This window comes from Quercus robur, chromosome 5 (assembly GCF_932294415.1).
Source record: "Quercus robur chromosome 5, dhQueRobu3.1, whole genome shotgun sequence".
In the NCBI taxonomy this organism is placed as follows: domain Eukaryota; kingdom Viridiplantae; phylum Streptophyta; class Magnoliopsida; order Fagales; family Fagaceae; genus Quercus; species Quercus robur.
In genome coordinates this window covers 66,224,779-66,246,857 of record NC_065538.1, presented here as the reverse complement: position 1 = coordinate 66,246,857, position 22,079 = coordinate 66,224,779, and the positions used below count along the sequence as shown (strand labels likewise).

At 33.0% G+C, this 22,079-nt stretch overlaps 1 protein-coding gene across 5 annotated transcripts; it reads right to left on the bottom strand.

Moving 5' to 3' along the window:
* Positions 1-694: 694 nt before the first annotated feature.
* On the bottom strand, positions 695-21,311 carry LOC126726725 (probable LRR receptor-like serine/threonine-protein kinase At1g56130). Of its 5 annotated transcripts, XM_050432070.1 has the most exons (27): positions 21,166-21,285; positions 20,742-20,874; positions 18,876-19,009; positions 18,570-18,720; positions 14,761-14,944; positions 13,524-13,595; positions 13,290-13,361; positions 12,284-12,355; positions 11,532-11,603; positions 11,367-11,438; positions 11,199-11,270; positions 10,975-11,046; positions 10,804-10,875; positions 10,613-10,684; positions 10,445-10,516; positions 10,083-10,148; positions 7,116-7,184; positions 6,323-6,367; positions 6,114-6,175; positions 5,187-5,569; positions 4,827-5,022; positions 4,575-4,736; positions 3,969-4,087; positions 3,384-3,594; positions 1,887-2,118; positions 1,444-1,594; positions 695-1,348 (listed from the first exon to the last, which is right to left on the bottom strand). In XM_050432070.1, the coding sequence occupies exons 4-27, from the start codon at positions 18,697-18,699 to the stop codon at positions 977-979; spliced, it is 3,102 nt and encodes a 1,033-aa protein (XP_050288027.1). In that variant the 5' UTR covers positions 18,700-18,720; positions 18,876-19,009; positions 20,742-20,874; positions 21,166-21,285; the 3' UTR covers positions 695-976. The 5 variants fall into 5 exon arrangements, with proteins under 5 accessions (XP_050288027.1, XP_050288026.1, XP_050288029.1 ...); XM_050432069.1 differs by lacking the exon at positions 21,166-21,285 and having other exon boundaries at positions 18,876-19,002; XM_050432072.1 differs by lacking the exon at positions 21,166-21,285 and having other exon boundaries at positions 18,876-18,996; positions 20,742-20,870.
* Positions 21,312-22,079: the final 768 nt, after the last annotated feature.

Sequence of the window (22,079 nt, the reverse complement as noted above, 5' to 3'; positions counted from 1 at the left end):
TGGACATCATGCAATCCACTTGCATTGGCATTCAGTTTATGGATGCATGGTTATAATTTAAGCAGGATTTGTTTTTTAGGTTGCATACCATATTTCAAAATCTGAAATTTGCCCATTTATGTTCTAAGATTGGTTTTCGTTGGACTATGGTTTGGTATGGCAAAGCCTAAGCGCATCTGCCTTATTTTCCATTGATGTTGCTGCAGTTAGTGGGTTTTATGTTGATTGGGAACATAGCGGTACTCCTAAATGAATTTTTAAGGTGATCAACACATGTTCAAGGGGATGCGGTTTTTCACAACCTAAATTAAATTTAACATGATTAATATTCCACATGAACAAGATTCGTGTGGCAAAACCATGTAAATTGCTAAATTCTTAAAACTTCTATGATGCATCATAGGTACTTGAGAATGTTTTGTCAACTTATATACTAATCATGAGTTAACACATAAACATGAGATGGATTTGAGCGTGAAAAGGGGTTTGTTATTAACGTATATTAAGAGTATAAAAAAGATATAATTTAGATTTTTAAAATATGTAATAATGTTTTTTTTATTAAAGTTGTAAACTTGAGCTATAACCAATTTTGTAACTAAATTTTGTCCATCATATATTATCACTTCTGAGTTTAATAATTTTGAATGTGTATTTTTTAAACAAATGTTAAATAGTGAAAAAGATAGGAAAATGTCAAAATAAAGTTCCAATAGTAAATAAATTGTGATCAAGCGTATGATTTCACATCAATATTATGAAGCTATAAGCCTATAACTTCCTAAAGAAGAAATTTTTCATTGTTGGTTGAAATCATGATACAAGACAAGACAAATATCTCAGTATTTACACACATGACATCACATATTACCATTTGCAAAAAGTGAAAGCCAGTCAAGCATAAAGAATTTGAATTTGAAGTGCCTTAGATAGCAAAGGCAGTGTCCCTGAGTGACTGCAACAAAGACAAATGTTTTCACCTTCCATCTCCAATTATGCCACCAAGCATGGTTTCAGTAACATTCACAGGAGAAGGCAATGGATCACCAAGTTGGCTAAAATTAGTGTTATCCCCATGATGCTTTCGATCTTCTTCACTCAAAAAGTTGCTTGTTATATCTTTGAAATTCCAATCAGTTAAATAACTCGGCTTTGATGTAACAATGCCTATCTCAATATCTCCTGCAAGCATGGCCACAACACGGGACATTGGTGGCCGCATGTTTGGTGATGCCTGTGTGCACAACAAAGACACCGCTATGACTCGAGCAGCTTCACTTTCATCAAATTCTGATAATGTGGGATCTACCAGCCTTAAACTCTCATTATTTTCATGTAGTGTCCATGCCTGGTGATTCATGACAAGGAGAGCAAATAAGAATTTTGTTTTTAATGCAATAAATTAAGAAATGGAAAAAGAGAGAAAAACTTCCTTTCACATACCCATTCAAGGAGATAAATTTTTTGTGTGTCCAAACTATTGTCTGAGTTTGGTCTCCCACTAAGGATCTCCAAAGCAAGAACACCAAAACCAAAAACATCAGCTTTCTCAGTCAGGTGCCCACGCATCGCATATTCTGGTGCCAAATAGCCTCTACAAGATTTAAAATTAAAATAATAGTTTATCAAAACCATCAGTGTATTTGATCAGGTTCAATTTCCATAGATGACATAATTATCAATAATGAAAAAAAAAAAAAAAAACACTTTCCAATAGCATCCTTAAGTTTATAATAGTTAATCATTCTTCTACTCTAATAATTACTGATTGATTTTAAGATACTTATATAAAGATCTATATCTTATATTGCATAATGCACCTTGATTCAATATAAAAAAAACTATTAAAGACAAAATGGCTTTGAGAAAGTGGATAAGGAGTTTACATAGTCCCTGCAACTCGGGTGCTGATATGGGTTTTAGTGTCATCATAAAGCTTTGCCAATCCAAAATCTGATATTTTCGGGCATAGTTCTCCATCAATCAAAATATTGCTAGCCTTCACATCTCGATGTACAATCCTTGGCCTTGACTCCTCATGGAGATAAGCAAGTCCTCTTGCAGTTCCCAAGCAAACACTGAAGCGAGTAGGCCAATCAAGACACAACTTACTTTTTCCTGCATTAATAGTGGCTCCCATCCAATTATGTCTTGGGGTGAAAAAAACATATTTTCATATGAGATTTGGGCTACTTCAAAATATTTGGCAACAGACCAAAACATAATTCACAATGCTTAATAATATAACAATAATATCACCTTAGTCCCAAAACTTGGGGGTTGGTTATGAATCCCCACAAATTAATCAGGATCATACACATGTATTCTTTTCTGCCTTTTTATCTTATCCAAAATCATACTCTTTGTTACTTCCTTAATTGACATGGTTCTTTTACTACTTCAAGTATTGTTAATGAGAATATTAATCACATTCCTCTACACATAATCAAACCATTTCAAGTGACTCCCTCTCATCTTTTCATCAATTATTTCCATCTCTAAGTAAATTTCTTCATTTTGAATACCATTTTTCTTTGTATTCTCTAGTTATCCATTTTAATATTCTCATTTCAGTTATAATAGTTTTATGAACATGTTATTTCTTAAGATCCTAACATTTAGTATCATGGATCATAGTTTGTCTATGAATAGTTTAATAAAATTTTTCCTTAACTTTATAAGTACTCTAAGATCACACAATTTTCCTAATGCACTTCTCCACTTCCTTCACCTTGCTCTCATATATCCTATGATCCTATGAATTCTTAATCTAATAAATAAAAAGCACTAACTATATATTTGGTATCTCTTTACCCTTAAGTCTTACAACTCTTGATCTTTATTTATATTGGTACCAAGCTAACATTCTATATATTTTACTTCAGTTTTACTTAGTTAAAATCCTTTATATTCTAAAACATCTCTTTAAATTTCTATTTGATATTGACTCTACATTTAGTTCTTACACTAAAACTATATCATTCGCCAAAGCATAAATTAGAGGACTTCATATTGAATTGATCTGGTGAACTCATCCGTAGCCAACACAAAGAGATATAGATTTAATGTTGATCCTTGATGCAAACCTATAGTGATATGAAACTTACTTGTGATGCCTTCCCTTGTTCTCATACTAGTTAAGTAAACTATCATATGATTTCACTAAGTCAATTAAAAACCATATAGGAATCTTTACGGACTTCTCTATATTTTTCCATTGGATGTCTAACTAAGAAAATAGCTTACATAGTAAACCAACCTGGCAGAAAACCAAACTGGTTCTCTGATATTATTTTTCGTGTCTTAATCTATATTCAATTGCTCTCTCTCAAAATTTTCATAACAACCAAAAGGAATGATTTGAGTATAAACTATGGTCCTACCAAATAGTGCCTGATCAAGGCTTCCGTTTTCAAGATATTCATAAACAAGAAGGTGCCTATGTCCCTCAACGCAGCATCCATATAATTTCACAAGATTGCGATGTTGCACAGCCGATATGGTAGAAATTTCAGTTATGAATTGACCCCTCCCTTGGTGAGATGCTACTGATAATTGCTTCACGGCTACAATCCTCCCATCAACTAGTGTGCCCTGTGAAGTTGTACAAATCAGTGACATGAAAAGTGAAATTCAGGGTTTTCTTGGTTCAACGATAGGAATGTTGGTATGTTCCCTTGAACGTTGCACTACTCCTTTATACTTTTAATCAACTCTGACTTTAGCTAAAATGTTTAAGATAAACAATTAAAAACAATTTTCATGAAAAAGGTCCTACCAAGTGCACAAATCCCCCACATTTTCAGCCAATGGAAACATTAATATTTTATTTTAAATGTAATTACTTTCTTAAAAGTATATTTTAGTTGTTTTTAGTACCATTTAGTTGAAAATTTTTCTGACCTAATTTTGCCATCAAACTTAATGTTAATTAATTATCCAACATTACATATAATAATGTACTTTACCTTGAAAACAGGTCCAAATCCCCCCTCCCCTAACTTATTTGAAGGGTTGAAGTTGTCAGTCGCACTTCTCAGCTCAGCATAACTGAAAGTGTTTGGTCGGAGGCCTATTCCAAGAAGCTCTGCACATTCAAGCAAGAGAGGGTCTAGATAACTGATTTAAACTCTTCATTATTGTCATAGTTATATATTTGAAGATCTTTTTTTTTTTTTGGGTAGTGGTGTCGGTAACATAGAAATTTCAATTTATAGATATGCATTATGAAGAAATCTTGAGCCTGTCTCATATAATATGACCTGCCAAAACTATTTAGTCCAGACCTTTATTCCATTTCATGAAAAGGATCCATATCATTAGAATTTTCCAACACCTATTCTAGGAATTTTCCATTTCAATAATAGTACTGATACTTTTCCAACACATATTCTAGGAATTTTCCATTTCAATAATAGTACTGATACTTTTCCAACACCTATTCTAGGATTTAGCCTTTTCAAATATCAGAGTAATTAGAATTTTAGTCAAAAGTGAGTGGTACAGAGTCCATTAGTGTTTATTTCTTAGGCTGTATTTCACCAGTACCTCCACTACTGCTGTTATGTTCTTACCTTCCTCATTATAGTGCTGTGATTTTCTCTTCACATATAAAACAGCAAATATCAAAATCAAGCTCACGACTCCAACAGGGACTGCAATTCCTACAGTCAAACCCAACCTGCTTTTCTTCCCTCGATTGCTTGGTGGAATCCCAGGAACATTGGATACAAAATCTGAGCAATTATTTATCAGTAGTAATTAGCAGTAAATAATCATGGTAAAAACATCACAAATCAATTCATAAATCATATCATATACGTTACCTGAAACAACATGAATGGCTGAAATTAGTGGCCCATAATAACCTTGTACAGGTATGCAACAAGTTCCCTTACCAGCCCAAAATAGATGAATTTCAAGATAATTCTCTGACACATTAGCCTTAAAAATCTTCCGAATTGCTTTCTCCACCTCACCTGCCTCCTTTGATATGTCAAAGTCCTTCAATTCTAGACGACCCTAGAAAAGAAATTATAGGAGAATGTTATAATTATTATTGAATGAATTAAAATGGAACTCTATGCAAATAAATAGAAATTGTATTATAGAAACTCTACAGGAGTAGGTAATGATCTTTAGTCAAGAAGGGAATATACTTTTTCTCTAAAGCAATCTAGAGTTACCTGAATGTAGATATCGAATACACGCCTCCCTAGACTCTTCCAAGTTTGAGAGCTTCTATAATCAAAACCAGTTTCCGCAAAAAACAAGCTTACATTATAAAGACCATTATCAAGACCTAGGCCATAGTATCTAAGTGATCCTGGGGACATCCTTGAAGTCTGGTAAAGTTCTGGGGTGCTAGTTGCAATGACTTGTGCCAAAGTGATTTCAACATAACTTTGATTATTTCTCTCAGCAAACCTCCCCACATTGCTGACTGCCCATTTTTCTGTATCAGTAACATGATACCATGCTGGACCAAAGGATGATGCATCTTCAGCCTCGTACACTATACCCTCAGCAGGCATCTCTCGGCCACCACACTTGATTGAGAAGTTTGCATCTGTAGAATCATTATGACTGCCCTCATCATGATAGATAATTAAAACTTCAAAATAAAACATACTTGCAAAGTTGGTAAAATTTCTGGCTTTCCCAGCAAAGTTCATGCATACTTGCAGAGCTATTTTCCATAACTTGATATTGAATTAAATCATTAAGTAATTAAAGAAACAACTCATGACAAACTACCCACTTCTGCAATAGTAATGTTAGGTTTTGTAAAAATTCAGCCATTCAAAGGATAAAGGGAAACTTTTAAAGAGGGAAGGGATAAGTTAGATTACTCTTTTTTTTTTCTTCAAAAAAATGAACATAATTTTTTTATCTTATAATTGAAATACTATTAATTGTTCATATGTTATATGGCTCCACAACATTCAAAAAAAATTTGGAAGATATCCAATTCTATGCTTTGTAGATTATTTTGATTAGTAGGATCCATATATGATCCCACCATCATATGTGAAAATGTTGGGGCCTAATCAATCATGAAAGTCTGTGCCTTGTCATATCCCATAACAAAGTATAAGAAAGAAATAACTTACAAAGTGGAGAATTCCTATTGCATGGGAAATTTCTTTGGAGGCAATTCAGTCCTGGAAAAACACTGCAAACACAGGGAATAACTACTGCTTATCCAAATTTAAAAATTTCTTGAAGGAATTCATTCAACTAAAGATGTGAAATCACATTCCTTCTCATGCATACTTTTGGACTTGTCTGTTAAAACAGGGTGAGAGGAACCACTACTCACCTTATGTTTGATCTGTCAAATTTGAAGTTGTTTGCCACCAAATTCCTGCATAATTTTATCCAATGATCATTTATCCTTATCACTCCTGATATTTATTAGAGGTGATACATAGGATAATAAATTAAAACATTGGTACATAATAAATTCACAAACAAGCTGTTGGCTCTTGAAGTCAGCCTGTTAAAAAATCAGTAATTAACATCCACCAAGTAATAGTGAAGGGTGTATTTAGGTTCTCATAAAGCAAGGAAAAAGGGTTAACCAAGTAATAGAAGAGGCATAAAGATATATGGGCCTTTGACATGACCTCGAAAAAAAAAAAAAAAAAAAAAAAAAAAAAAAAAAAAAAAAAGAATTATGCAAGATTGGCTATACCTAATATGGTTTCCACCATGCATGTTAATCTAGTTAAAATGATGTTTCTTTAATTCTTTTTTCTTTTTTCTTTTAAAGGTGCAATAGAAGTTTTTTTTCCCCGTTTTTTTCTTGAAGTATTTAATCGTGAGTTCCAGAAGTAGATAGACACCTATAGAATGAAAGAAGTCAACTTCAAGTTTCAATAGTAATTATGTTATTTCTAACCAGTATTTATTAATCTTCTTTAGATTACTAAGGTTGGAATAAATTAATTGATTCATCAGTTACATTCATGTGGCATCAACTTTATATATACTTCTAAAAAATATAAAAAAATTCAGTTAGGTTCATGTCAATAACACCTGGTGTTCAAATCTAGGTGTTAAATTTAGAAAAAGAGATGAAAGAAACGAGTACTATTACTTGAGAGACATACAGTTGTAAGTTTGAGGATGCTGTTACCCATGAGGGAAATATTCCAGATAGCTGATTGTAGGACAAATCTCTGCACTCAAAGGAGTGTGGAAAGCGTTGAGCAAACAGATTATGCAGAAAAAAATATTCAGAATAAGAAATCCACAGAACAACTAGAATGCTTTATCAGTTGGTCACTTGCCAAATGCAAAACTTTCTGATTTGGACACTTTATTGCATGACATTTAGAAGATACCAAAAAAAGTAAAAAAGGCTTCTTCTTTTCTTTTCTTTTTTTCCTGTCCCTTGAGCAATTTGATTTAAGAAAGATTTCTTATGCAAACTTGAAATGATAATAACTGCAAGTAATTAATTATATTTTCAGGTATATTTTACATATTTTGTGTTTAGTTAGGCAAGGAAAGGAAAGAAGGTAATTAATTAAACAAAACTAAAACCAAAGACAAAACGCAATAATTACTATTGAAATAACAAAAACCACCTCCATCACTCAACTCAGAATGTGAGGCATCCTTTCCCCAATTATATTGTCCAAACAATTCCCAGATGAATGGGAAAGCCAAATGCAAATTCTGTCATATCTTAGATATCTTTCATGCTCCTCTCATCTATGCTTCTGTGCCTGCACCATTCTGAAACAAAAAATACCCTTACGACAGTCCATAGCATTAACCATGTCCCTTCACCTATCACTCGCAACTTCAGCCTATATGAAAGGTTATATGGCTCACCTCCTTGACTACGGTCATCTTTGCATCTTTGGCTTTCTTTTATGTTGTCCTTCAGCCTCATGAACGCACAAAACTTGAGTGCCTCATTCAAGATTTGATTGCTTCCTAGGATATGGTATAGAACACAAAGGCTACAGGTGCTATGATTTTCTATCCAACCTATGTCCAACATTCATATTCCTTACTTTGCACCATTCCCTAGTGATCCACTTCTTACACTACTCTGTACCTCTTAATCAGATTCTGACCTCTTCCCTAAGCAACCACAAGTTGAATCTTCCCCTGTTGATACAGTTTATTCAGCTCCACCTCTGTCCCATGATTCTACACCATATGAGGTATCCAAGAGCACATCACCTCCAGCACTATGTGGCTCTGCTCAAGGAAGTCAGTTTCCATCTAATCTTTGGGATTTGCATTGCTTTCATGCATTAGCTACCTTGTATGAGTCTCACTCCCATCGTAAGGCTTGAACTGATTTGTTTTTGCAAAAAATTATGACAGAGGAACTTGATGCACTGTCTAGGAATCAAACATGAGAATGGTTGACTTGCCTCCAAGGAAGTTTGCAGGTTGGATGCAAGTAGATTTATAAGATCAAGACTCAAATTGATGTCTCTATTGAAAGCTATAAAGCTCAACTTGTGACAAAGGACTTTTCTCATAGTATGGAATTGATTATAAAGAAACATTGGCACGAGTTGCAAATTGAGTGAGAGAGGGAGAGAGAAGATTGAGTGGTGCCCTTTTAAAAAAAATGTTCACCATGTCCTCCTCTGTGTCCTAATCATGTCAAAGAAAATCCTTTTGATACACCATAGACATGCATGCAAGTATGTCCCTAGTATGTCTATATCAAACAGGTGTCCAACACGAACGAGTTGGCAATTTTTTTCGTATCAATATTTCTTAGGTTTTGAAGCGTGCCATATAATACTGTTCCACATCATGAAAAACTGAAATTAGTTTTTGGATTACAATTATACACAGATTTGTTTGAAACATAAAAATACATAGACAAAAAGAGATTCCTTTGAACTGTAAAAATGAATAATGTTAAAGCATACTAAAGTACACACAGATTTGCTTGAAATGTAAAAACACACATACCCAAGAGATTCACTTCAAACATTTAAATACTAAATAAATAAAAGGAGAGAGAGAGTAATGTTAAAGCTGCTAAGAGCTTGTTTTGTTGTCTTGATTTTGTGCCAAATTTGATTGTAATTTCTGCTCAATTTTCAGTAATTTTTGCGGATATTTTTGTAATTGGGTAGAATTACTTGAGCCACCTGGTCACTATTGCTGAAGTAGGACTTGTGGCAGTAAAAGAAGCTGCCTTTGTTTGCAACTCGCGACCAACCGGTGCCCGTGAGTTAGTCGAGGACATAACTATTGTTACAATCTTATCCCTTGGCCAGTTCACTCCCAATATGTATATATCTTTCTCCTACAAAAATAACTTAGAAAGATAGAGAGCAACTTTCAGATTTCCTATTAGAGAGAGAGAACCAATTTCATTGTTTGAGCCAAACACATATCTTATTTGTCTCTTCTCCTTCCTTCTCATCATTTCCTATCCAAGAGAGAAGATTTTAACCATTACTACCTACACCTTATCTAAGTGTTAGAGAGTTGACTAGTGCTGGAAACTGGTTGGAGGAACATCAAAATCCAAGAGTTCTTGGTGACTTACTGATACTAGTTGGAGAAAGGACATGATAAAGTCAGTTGCTACTTGAAACTTGGAGAGCTCAAGTACTAGGGGAGGTTTAGGCTTGGAGGGTCTTTATGCGAATTAGTACTGCAGTTATTCACTAGTGGAGAATTGGTGGTGATGCCATGGAGAGGTTTTTCACGAGGGGCTCTGGTTTCCTCTTCGTAAACACTTCTTGGTGTTTGTGTGTAGTTTGCTTGTTTATTATTTCGCACTTTATATTGCTTTTGAATATGTATCCAATGGAAATTGATTAATCACTTATTGGGATGAATTGTTAGTTAGGATTAAAAGTGGTTAAGCTGAAAAATTGGTTTATTTAGGTAAACATTTGCCTAGGTTGTTAGGTATTATCTTTCAAAATCACATTGACAGACTTAAAAGCTAAACATTAAGAGTTTATATTGACAATATTATATGCTTATTGGAACCTATGATTATGAATAATGTTAAAGGTTACTAAAAGGGGAAACATTATTAATAGATTAAGAAGACATAATATTATGTTATGAGAACTTACATAGTCAAAAGTACTTCGCTCTTTAGGCTAGGAAGAGTTCCAGAGAGACTATTGTTTCCAAGAAACCTAACCATTTTGATATAGAGTAAGAGAAAGTAAAAGATATAAATATATATATATATATATATATTTATATATATTAATAAATAAAAGAGGGGGGAGAGGGGCCATTATGGATAAAACAGAAGTGCACAATGACAACAAAAGAGGGCATAAATCAATATCTCCAAGCAATGGGGGCAAAGTGCTCAGCCCTGGCTTAGGTGGTAAAGGGACAGGTTGGGTGGAGGTCCTAAATTGGTATATTTGAATCCTTCTGTTGCAAGAAGAAAGGAAAAACAAGAAGGCAAAGGCATACTTACAAGACGTTAAGCGAACTCATACTGAACAAAACACTTGGTATTTCACCTGTTAGGTTGTTGAAACTCAAATCCCTGCAATATCAAGGAAAAAATTGAGATAAACAAATGGAACAAAGGGAAGTCTTTTATCAGTCAGCATTTAAGGTTGAACTGTCCATTGGAACTTACAGTGATTGTAAACTTTTGTATTCTCCAATATCAGATGGAATACTTCCAGTTATCAATGCATTTCTTAGAACTCTATGGGAGAAAATAACATTGGATAATTAGTGCATAGGTGAATGAGTTTAGATTGTATATCTGGTAAAAATAAATGTTGGATAGGTATATGAATGAATAGTGGGTGTATGTTAACTTACAAGTCAGTCAAGGACGTCAAATTTTTAATAAAATCCAAGGAGGAGCTCACATTGTATATATCACTAATTCGCCTACACATGTATACACAAACATTATGAGACTAGTCTTGCTGAGAGAAAGAGAGAGAGAGAGAGAGAGATATTACAATAATTTGAGAAATATATACTCACAAACTTGTCAACATAATCAAGTTAGAAAAAGTGGATGGTATTGGACCTTCAAAAGAATTTCCTTCAAATCTCCTACAAAAACATTTAACCAGCTTATCAACAGTAGTATTATAGTAGCCATACTTCATTGCTTTGGAAAAAAGCATAAAAATCTGGAGATAAATGCAACTTATTATACACAAAAAATACATTCGAAGATGAAACCAAAAACTTTGATGGCTTACAGAGATGTTAGCTTTGTCCAGTTTCCAATAAAGTCCGGTATCCTTCCAGTGAAAGGACTGTCTGATGCCCCCCTGAAACGCAAACATATCTATAGTAAGCTGTGCCCATGATAAATCTTTTCATCTACATGAGTAAAATTAAATAAATAACAGTGCTGTGCTCTTAACATGACTCGCAAGTTTTGAAGGTTGGCAAATGTCGAAGGAATTTCACCACCCAATCCACAACTGTTTATGAATCTGCAAAATTGACAAGCCAATATGATTTAGAAATTTCTATTTGACACACTCATGCTCATGGTTAAACTGAAATAAAAGAATGTTAGAACTTACAATCCCTCAAGTTTGACCAAATTACCCAATTCTGGAGGAAGCGTTCCTGAGAAATTATTTATACCAAAAGACCTGCATGATATACATCCGGAGAATCTATATGTCAAAGAAATCATTGAAATTTATATGGTGTAAGTTTTTCTGTCAGCAATCAGTTTCAAAACTGTATTCTTTGACTGTTATAAATGCAAATCCTGACTAACATTCAAGAGCTTTCGTCAATCTGGTAGTAAAAATGACACTTATTTTAAGGCAATGTTAGATGAAATGAGCCATATAAAAATTTCGCATTTTGTCATTGCATCAGGTTTGTAAATCATCAAAAATAGTTAAATGATATTACGAATGGTACGATTTAGAATTTATATAAATAGTTAGAATATGAGTTATCACCACCATTTAAGAGGCTTTGTTACTTCTGTGGTAATGTTAGATAGAATGAGCCTTAAAAATTTTTATTATCAGATTGGCATTTATGAAAGCTTTGTATATTGTTAATGTTTCCAATGAAATAACTTAGATAAAATCAAATATAGTCCTAGTTAGGTTTCTTTTTATGCTCCTTTTCCTTTCTATTCTATTGTGTGCAAGCTTTTAGAACGCATCTTCATTCCACAGAATTCAGAATAAGGGCTACAATGCTACTTCAGGGCATGACCCTGACTGTTGCACTTACAAGACAAAACTTTTGATTGACACTTTCTTTTCACAGAATAATTAATGTTTCACTGTAGGGTGTTTTCATGTCTTACAGCAACTTTAGCTGCTTCAGGTTTCCAAGCTCCTTTGGGATGGTCCCAGAGAAAGCATTGTGGGCAATTGACCTGAACAGTTAAAAAACAATAAATCTAGAAGTCAATAACCAATTATTCTCAGCAATTATTGTTTAATATTTACACAGCAGTAGTGATCAAATATTTCCATAAAATAACTTGAATTATAGGGAAGTATCAAATAATATAATTTAGCAAAATGAAATTGCCAAAATGAACAAACAGTAAACAGAATACAACTAGAAAGGACACAGATTTTGGTACGTAAAAAATGTCCAAGACAGCATATGCTGCTGGTTCAATGTGTAACTGTCTAAGGCAGAAATAGAAGTGCTAGGGCATGAAAATTTTATTACATGTAAGATTTCACCTTTATGAAGCGAGGAGTAACAGAAGATTTGAGGAGCCTTGATAATTAATTGAATATCAAGGAATGTTAGGCATGCACTATGCATGTTCCTGTGCTGCTTGCTTTGTGGAAATTCATATTACTTTAAATTTTTTGTTGAGAAAATTTATATTACTTGAAATTTTTTGTTGAAAAACTTTATATCACTTGAAATTTATTTAATACGGAGTCTTTCTCTCTATGCACCCTTTTCATTATGCAGAAGGCCCCTGAAATTAAAAATTAGATAAGAACTAGTTCACCTCTAACAACTATATTACATAAAAAAAATTAAAAATGGCGGAGGCCTTTCATTTCATCCCCTCTCCATCCACATATACATGATGGGTACTTGCATTCATCCACATGAGAGAAACAAAGGTTCTACCAAACCAAAATGAATCATAGTCAGTTTATACTTAGTAAGTTGGATGTGTTTACATGTTTTTACTGAATATAAATGCAATTTAACATGAACCTACTGTGATAGATGACGAGCATAAAGTTACACATTTGCAAGTTCGGTGACAATGTGTATAGACAGAAAAGCTTTGCTACAATGTTTGAACCATATATATCCCTTCTTTCAATACTTACAATGTCTGCAATGCAGATAAATTTCCAACAAAGGCTGGCAAGGGGCCCGTGAAGTGATTTTGATCAATCTTCCTACAGATGTAGAAAAAAAATTATCAACTCTAAATCTGAATCTTTCATTCAAATGAAATTCTTTTTAACAATCTTCAACAGCCAATAATTTTTACTTTTTCTTAAAAATAAAAATTGAGTTAATAATCATAAACCAAACACAGAGAATGAGGAAATTCATACAAGAAGGTAAGATATTTCAAAGCCACAATTTCTTTTGGAATCACTCCATGTTTGTCCATAGCATACACTCTCCTGAAAAAATATATGAACAGTTAGCCTGCAATAAGTAAAGAAAATGATCTCTATTCAAATAAATATGTTAAGGTTAGCAGGTGATAGACTAACACTTATTCCAAAAGCTTAAATTGATTTGAAAAATGGTTAATTTAATCACTCAACCATTATCCTAACAAACCCATCATGTGCCAAGATGTGTGGCTCAGTAGCATGTCTCTCATGAACAGAACTTGGGTTCAAATCCCCCCTCTCCCACTTGTCATATGGGCCCAAACTTGCCCTTAATAAATGGGACCCAACACATTAAATAAGTTTTAAATAAGAGGTAGAGTGAAATAGGACTCAAATTCAAGATCGTCTATTCTATCCCAAAAGTTTAAAGTGGTGGCAAAAAGTGATTTCAAGAAGAAATGAGAGATGGAAGTATAGCAATATGTAGCTATTAGAAGACATGTCAAGTGAGAATCTCTTTGAGGTGTACATTGTTGGGGACGATGCCACATCTATACAATTTTTTATGGCTTCTCTAAGAGAATTGAATGTGTTTTAGCTTTCTAGGAACAAAAATTGTAGCAATATTTCTCAAAGGGTCAACATCAAAAGAGGGCCACTAAGGAGACAACTTACTCTACAATGTACTATCAATGTTTAAGTAAATCTTAGTTCTTTTTTTTTTTTTTGGTTGCTAAGGAGTAAATCTAAATTCTTAACTACTCATACATGTGAATCTCAATTGGAAATGGAGTCCATTGGTTGTACTTGTACTTTATAACAAATAACTGTTAACTGTCCACGAATGGAAGTTAGGATCTAAACTATTAACTCCAGCCATGTATCCGCATTGTATCAGTGATAGTCTCAAACCTTAAACAATAGCTTATGATGTGAACAGTAGACACATATCCAAAATTTGCCACTTATTTATGATTCCATTTCTTATCATGTCCAATGCATGGGAGTATTGAACCCAAGTCTTACCCATTATCTAATTCCAAATCTCTCATCTAAATTTCATTGTTGATTAAATATATAAATTTGACAATTTTAATGCGGTACCAACCAACGCTAGAGTGAATATTAAAATTTGAGAATACTTTTATGAGTGGAAGTTGGTGATCAACATTAAAATACTATTTATTCTCTTTTCATGTCCTACTATGAGAGAGAGTTAGAGGCATACAATTGTGTGATATGGCAGATGGTACCACCGCCATAGCTACAGTCACATGTGATAGCTGGGTTATTCATTGCATCCTCAAAATCAGTTCCATTTACGGCAGCTCCGCTACATGGCTCTCCACTTATGTTCCACAATGGTGCGGCTTGTGTATCCCATTGTTGGAATATTGAGTTCAATGCCTTTGCTGTCTCACAAAAGCACAAATTCACAGCACTGTCACATTAATCACATAAATAACATGACCAAAATATAATATCAAAGAGGAAAAAGAAAAAAACAACCTAGTGACACTGCAAAATTAGACTCTGAAATATTTTTAAGTTACATGTGCAATGTATACTTGCTCACACTATACACAATAAACATTGCCCAAAAAGAGAAAAACATAAAAAAAAAATAATAATAATAAAAACAACAAAAATGCTAGGACTACAGCTAAATTCACAACTTGCTAACATGCAAGCTGTTTGTGATGGGTTCAAGCGATTCCACAACTCTACAATCACAATTGGCCATATGGACAAGTTGTGAGTTTACTAATTACTGTATAAAGTTTATAGACTAATGTAACAATGAATATGATTGATAGTCACTTAATAGATGAATATATATAAAATTTACAAACTAATGTAACAATGAATATGATTTATAGTCACTTAATAAATGAGTATTTGAATTTTTTTAAGTGATCAGTCAATTTGTATACAAAATCTAATAAAAATTATTTAGGTAAACTAACCAGGTTTGAACAAATGCCAAGAATGTCCAAAACTTTTCAAAACTACAATCTTTGTCCCAATCCCTAAGCAAATTGTTCCCAAACACAAACAGCGTTAAAGAGAGTTACTCTCATTCTTTTTTGTCACTTCTTTCACTCTTCTTAGTTATCTCTTTATCTTTCGTTTCTTCTGTCTTCTCTGAAATTTGTTACCCAAAAACAAAACCCTATTAAAATTGTGTGTTGTTGTTGTTTGGGTGTTAAGAGTATTTTCTGTGTTTGTAGATTTGTCATTTGTGGGCTGTGGTAGGTTTTGTTTTTTTGGTCAGAGAGATAGATAGAACGAGGGACAAGAAGTAAGAGTGAAGAGAGAAATAAGGAAATCAAAGAAGAGAGTAAAAAATAGTAACGACTTTCACACGTTAGCTCAAACCTCAGATTAATTTAAGTATTTTAAATTTTCTCAAAAAAAAAAAAAAAAAAAAAAAAAAAAAAAAAAAAAACTTAGGTCCGTTTGGTAGAGAAGTTTCAGTAATGTTGTTTATAATTTTTTGAAATATGTGTGGATGAAAAAACGTATGAAAATGTGTGAAAGATTGTTTAAAAACTAAAAATATGAGTTTCAACTTACCTACCAAACATGCTGTATTTTAAACTATTTATTTTAGTATTCTAACAACATTTTTTTCTTGCAAAAAGACCTTACCAAATTCAGTATATATGACCAAGGCCCATTAAATTTTTTTTTTTTGGGATATATCCCAAGATCTATTTTGGATAAACCTAAAGGCTAAAGCATATTATACGCTATACATTTTTTTTTTTTTTTTATTTCTAAAAATGGACTATTCATTCATTCAATCAAAAAAGTTTGCATCTTGATACAAAGTGAGCGTTTGGATTGAAATTAAAGTTGCGTTTTTTGCGTTTACGTTTTTTTTTTTTTTTTTTTTTTTTTTTTGCACGTGAACAGTAACCTCACATGGGTTCACTGTTCATGTACTGTTCACATACTGTTCACGTATTAAAAATATTAAAAATGAATCCCACGATACTATTCACACAATTAAAAATTATTTTGCTACAGTACTTTCAGTTTTCAGTTTCAGCAACAATAAGTTCAATCCAAACGGACCCAAAGCATCGATAGCTAATGGAGATAAATCCTCCATCCAATACATGTCATCTTTAATAATTCTAGCATGTTTAGCTAGTACATGGGCCACCTTGTTCCCCCCTCTTCTTGTGCTGTCTATATTCACCCAGTGCAGACCTCTAAGCATTTACTGAATGTCCCCCACCACATTTCCATAGCCATACATTTCCACAACAAATGTAAATAAATAAAACTTTTTAAAAGCCTAATAAATAAAGTTTGACTGTCAGGCTCAAAAACTCCAATGTGATGCAAATGCAATAGAGTAAACCTTGTTGTGCTTGACTGAAGGTGATAGGAAAAAATTCTAATGTTGGTTTTTCAAATAATCAACATTCAGTTGTCGTGAATAGAATGAACTCATGATGTTTAACTAGTGGGGGAAAAAATATCTATGAAGTCAAGTGAGGTTTCATATTTTCAATATATAGCTTTTGGCGTTTTCCTTGTCCTGTTATATACATATATATATATATATATATACATATATATATATAGTCAGGATTTAAATCTCAAAAAAGTCAAAAAAAAAGTATTGTCTGTAGTGAAAGCATGCAGAATTGAAAAATCTTAACATATGGCCTAAAACCTTGTGAAATTCCATTTAGTGCATAATTCTTCAGTCATTGTGAATTTTGTAGCGTGGCAATAATTAAAAATAAGATAAATGATAATTTTATCCCTAAGATTATATTTCATACACTTTGTCCTCCAAAAGTTATAATAAACTTCCTTCTAAATTTTATTTTTTTTTGAGAATCTTTCTAAATTAATAAACTTCTTTCTAAATTAAATTAAAGCAATTCATAGTTTTGGTAAATTAATAAAATCATAACTTATAATTATCATCTATTTTACCATTTAATGTTGGGTCCAATTAATTATTGCTTTTAGGGCATTGTTAATAAAAAATTTGGAAAAATTCGATACCAATTTTATGAAAAATACAAAAAAAAAAAAAAATGTCAAAAAATCAATTTAAAAAAAAATCTTTTTATCATAAAAACTTTTCCAAAATTTTTCCCTAACAAATATCTTTAAACATTTGTTAACAAAATATTTTAATGTTATATATAGATGTACAATCTTTCTTGCTTTATTTTTCCTCAAAGGCTTAAACGTTGTGGCATGGAGTGGATTAAATTGATAAATTTTGCATGGAGGGTTTGAGAAAAAAAAAAGTTGTAAATGCAATTAAAATGACTGAGAACATTCACATTAAAGCTCTCAAAAGCCAAAAATGCTATTTTTTAGCATCTCATTCAAAAAAGCACACTGCAACAAAAATGTTAGTGTTAAAATTTTTTAGAATCTGGGCTACAGTGGATTGCTATGTATGACAGTTCACTGTAGCTCAAATCTTATAAATATAATAATATTTTAATACTACTTTAATTAAAATATCTTTTCTCTCTCTCACTATTCCCCTTTTCTTCTCACTAGACCCTCTCTCACTAGCTTTTCTTCTCTCTCTCACTATCTTTAATTAATTAACTTGTAAAAAGTATAAATCCTTTTCTTCTCACCAGACCCTCTCTCACTAGCTTTTCTTCTCTCTCACTATCTTTAATTAATTAAGTTGTAAAAAGTATAAATCCTTTAATGTTGATTGTATTGTAAAGCGAGTTATTAAAATAAATAAAATAGATTTTTGAGATACTAAATGCTAAATATTTTGAGATCTTTGATGAGAATGCTCTGTGATATCATTTAACTAGTTTACCAAAATATATCAACTTAATTAAAATTATAATTTTACTCTTAATTCTCTATCACTTGGATCTCAAGCACATCTCATGAAGATAAACAAAATAAAAAACAGCAAAGCATAGATAGAAAATAATGAAATTGCTGTGATTTACTAAAAACAAGAGAGAGAGAGAGAGAGAGAGAGAGAGAGAGAGAGAGAGAGAGAGAGAGAGAGAGAGAGAGTACCTTCAGATGGGTCTGTGGTAGCAGTTTGGACTCTTGAAATGTCAAACGATAATACGAAAAAGAACAAGAGACAGTAACTACAGGCAAATATTGAACAAGGCGGTGGCTTCACCTTCATATTTATCATCATCGTCTCCTATTTTACATGAAACTGAAATAGATAACATTTACACAATTACACCGACACACATATTTGAGAGGGAGAGCGGGAAATCCGGTAGCCACCAGTGGTGGTGACACCGGTAATAAGCACCGCCAACGGCAGTGGTGTGGGTGCAATGAGAAGAGAGAGAGCTACGAGAAAACCTTTAAAGAGGAGAAGACTAGACCGGGAAGCATCGCCGGTGGTGGTGGTGGTGTGGGATGAGCTGAGGCCCACTGAGATTCGGCTATGGATTTAGGGTCTGTTTGGTTAGAGCTTATTTTCCTGAAACTAAAAACTGAAAATGAAAAATACTATAGCAAAATAATTTTTAAATGTGTAAATAGTGTTGTGAGACCTATTTTTAATGAAAAAGTGACTGAAAAGTGGAATTTGTGAGTCTATGAACAGTGCATATATGTACTGTTCACGGTTAACTTAGTCAAATAATGCAGCTGGAACCAAAAAAAAAAAAAAGTCAGAAAACGCAATCGCAGCCACTTATAATTCGAATCCAAACTCCCTCTTAGAGTCTCCCAGAGAGGTTTTTTTTTTCTTTTTTCTTTTTTTTTTTTTCCTGAAACTCATATTTGGGAAAGCTGAATTGCTGAAGTGAAAAGAGAAAAAAAAAGAGAGGAGAGAAATTGAAGCACGCGGATTGCCAGTGTGGAGATATAACTTGTCAATTTTCTGAGCATTAGATTTAATCCATGGCTGATATGAAAGCTATTGCACTGGATGTGAATCCCAGCCGTCCCTTGCGTCACAGTCTCCCTCCTCCAAATGGGCCCCACGCTTCCTCGGCAGATTCTCACAACCACCGAATCAACAACAACAACAGTACCGATACGAAACCAAGTACTTTTCGCAACGACTCGACCACTTCAGCTTCTCCGAGCTCCCAAATTTTCCACAGCGGTACCTCATCAACACCGAGAGCTGGGTGGGCCCAGAGCGCCTTGGGCCCATCTTCTTCTACTGCGGCGATGAGGGACACATTGAATGGTTCGCCGAAAACACCGGCGAACCATTTAGTGCATAATTCTTTACTAAATTAATATGGGCAATAATGGCGGTTCGCTTCTACTGCGGCAGCGGTTTTTAATTTTGCTAAAATCTTGTAAAATTCCATTTAGTGCATAATTCTTCAGTTAATTAGTATGATTTTTGTAGTGACTAAAACTAAGAAAAGTGGTCGTCTATATCCTTATGATTTCATACACTTTGTCCTCCAAAAGTTATAATTATAAACTTCATTCAATTTAAATTAAATTAATACATTTTGGTAAATTAATAAAGTCATAACATATAAATTGATACATTTTGCTCGGAGGTTATGAGAAAAGAAAAAAAGTTGATGCAATTAAAGTAACAAATAATTGATGATGTGATATCAAGTTAGCACCAAAATATATCAATCAAATTAAAACTATCAATCTCTAGCACATCTCATGAAGATGCCACGTTTCTTGGTTAAGATACATATATATAAAGTAAAATAAAATAAAAATTAAGAAAATATAATGTAATTAGTGTGTTTGGATGGACTTACTCATCAATTTATTAGTGCAAAAGTAATTATATTTTGAGAAAAAAAAATTGATGCCTTAAAAACTGCAGGTTTTATTTTGAAGTGAAAATAACTCATTATCCTAACAAAACTTCATGCTAGAAAGTAGAAACACTAATAGAGGCGAGAAAAAGAGAGAGAACTAAAGTGTGTTAATTTATGTCGGTGCAGGTAAACCTGTATACTACGAGCTTCTCTGTATGAGTGAGTCCTTGCTAAAATCTCTTAATATCTCATTCAAAGCTAGGAATAAAAATGGACAGATTTGGCTTTGCCAACGTTTAAATTAAGCCCCATGTGATGTGCTTGCTTTACTGCAATTTCATATTGAGCCAACTCTATACGGATTTGGTTTATTACAATTCATATATACAGATTTGAGAGGTTCATGTCAGTATATTGAAATGAAATGAAGAATATATTACAAAATGTACACAGAGAGAGAGAGAGAGAGTAGTACCTTCAGAAGGGTCTGTGGTTGGAGTTTGGGCGTTTGAGATGTCAAACGATACTAGGAAGAAGAACAAGAGACAGTAACCATAAGCAAATATTGAAGAAGACTTCGGCAAATTTCGGCCAGTACCAGATTTTGGCTTAAAAAAAATAAAAATAAAATAAATCAATTCATTGATTTCATTCGGCCAGCATGCACTTTGAGTTTTTTTTCCTGAATTTTTTCATCTTATTTCAAACATAAACTTGACATTACCAAATGATATGTTAGGGAAAAAAAAAAAAAACCCAGAGAAGTAGACAGCAGAATCTCAGATCAGTACCAAATCATTTGTTAGGGAAAAAAAAACCAGAGAAAAAGAAGAAGAAGAAAGCAGAAATCCAAGCTTTGGCAGTATAGTAGTGGACGAAGTGGAAGTTAATTTGTTTACCATTTGAAATCTCTTCTTCAAGGCTTGTGTGAGTTGTCTCTACTCTCTAGAACTTACAGAGTGAGAGAGTTTCATTTATGAGACTTGTAGTTGTAAATGACAAATAGAGCTTTGAAAAGTGATATTAACTGTTAAGGGAAAATGGCTCAATGCACATGGGCGGCGGTGGTAGTGGAGCTTCCTAGAGCTTTGAAAAGTGATATTATCACATTTAGTGTATGTTTGGATAGCACGTTTAAGTGCTGCGTTTGCGTTTGTTTGTTTGTTTGTTTTTATTTTTTTTTTTTTCAGTCGTAACTGTTGACCGGTCTTTTGTGAACAGTGCATAAATACACTGTTCATGGATCCTACAAACTCCACTTTTTATTAACTTTTTTATTAAAAATGGGTCCCATGGTACTATTTACACATTTAAAAATTATTTTACTACAGTGTTTTCAGTTTTCAATTTCAGCAAAATAATTTCTATCCAAACAGACCCTAAATAATAGTAGGAACCTCTCTCTTGAATATTAGAATATGAATATTCTGACACATTTTTTCCTTTCAAGTGAAACGAACGAATAAAATTTTAGGAGGGTCAAGTTAAGAATATATATATTTTTAAATTATTTTTCTAAAGGAAAAAAAATCTCAAGATTTTAGAGGTGTGGCCATGCAACTCGATTTTCCTGTTCTTTTCTTGTCAGAGTACCATTTTGACACGAATGGGTAAATTTACAATAAAAAAGCAATTTACATATAATTTCGATGATGAAAATGAATAGTCAATTTTTACCCAAAAAAATAAGAAAATAAAATGACTAGTTGAATAATCAAATTAAATTTATAGCATTTTTTTTTTTTGAGCACGGTGCTTTAATTATGCGTTGAACCATGCCACCAGTTTCTCACAGTAAACATTTAAAATAAAA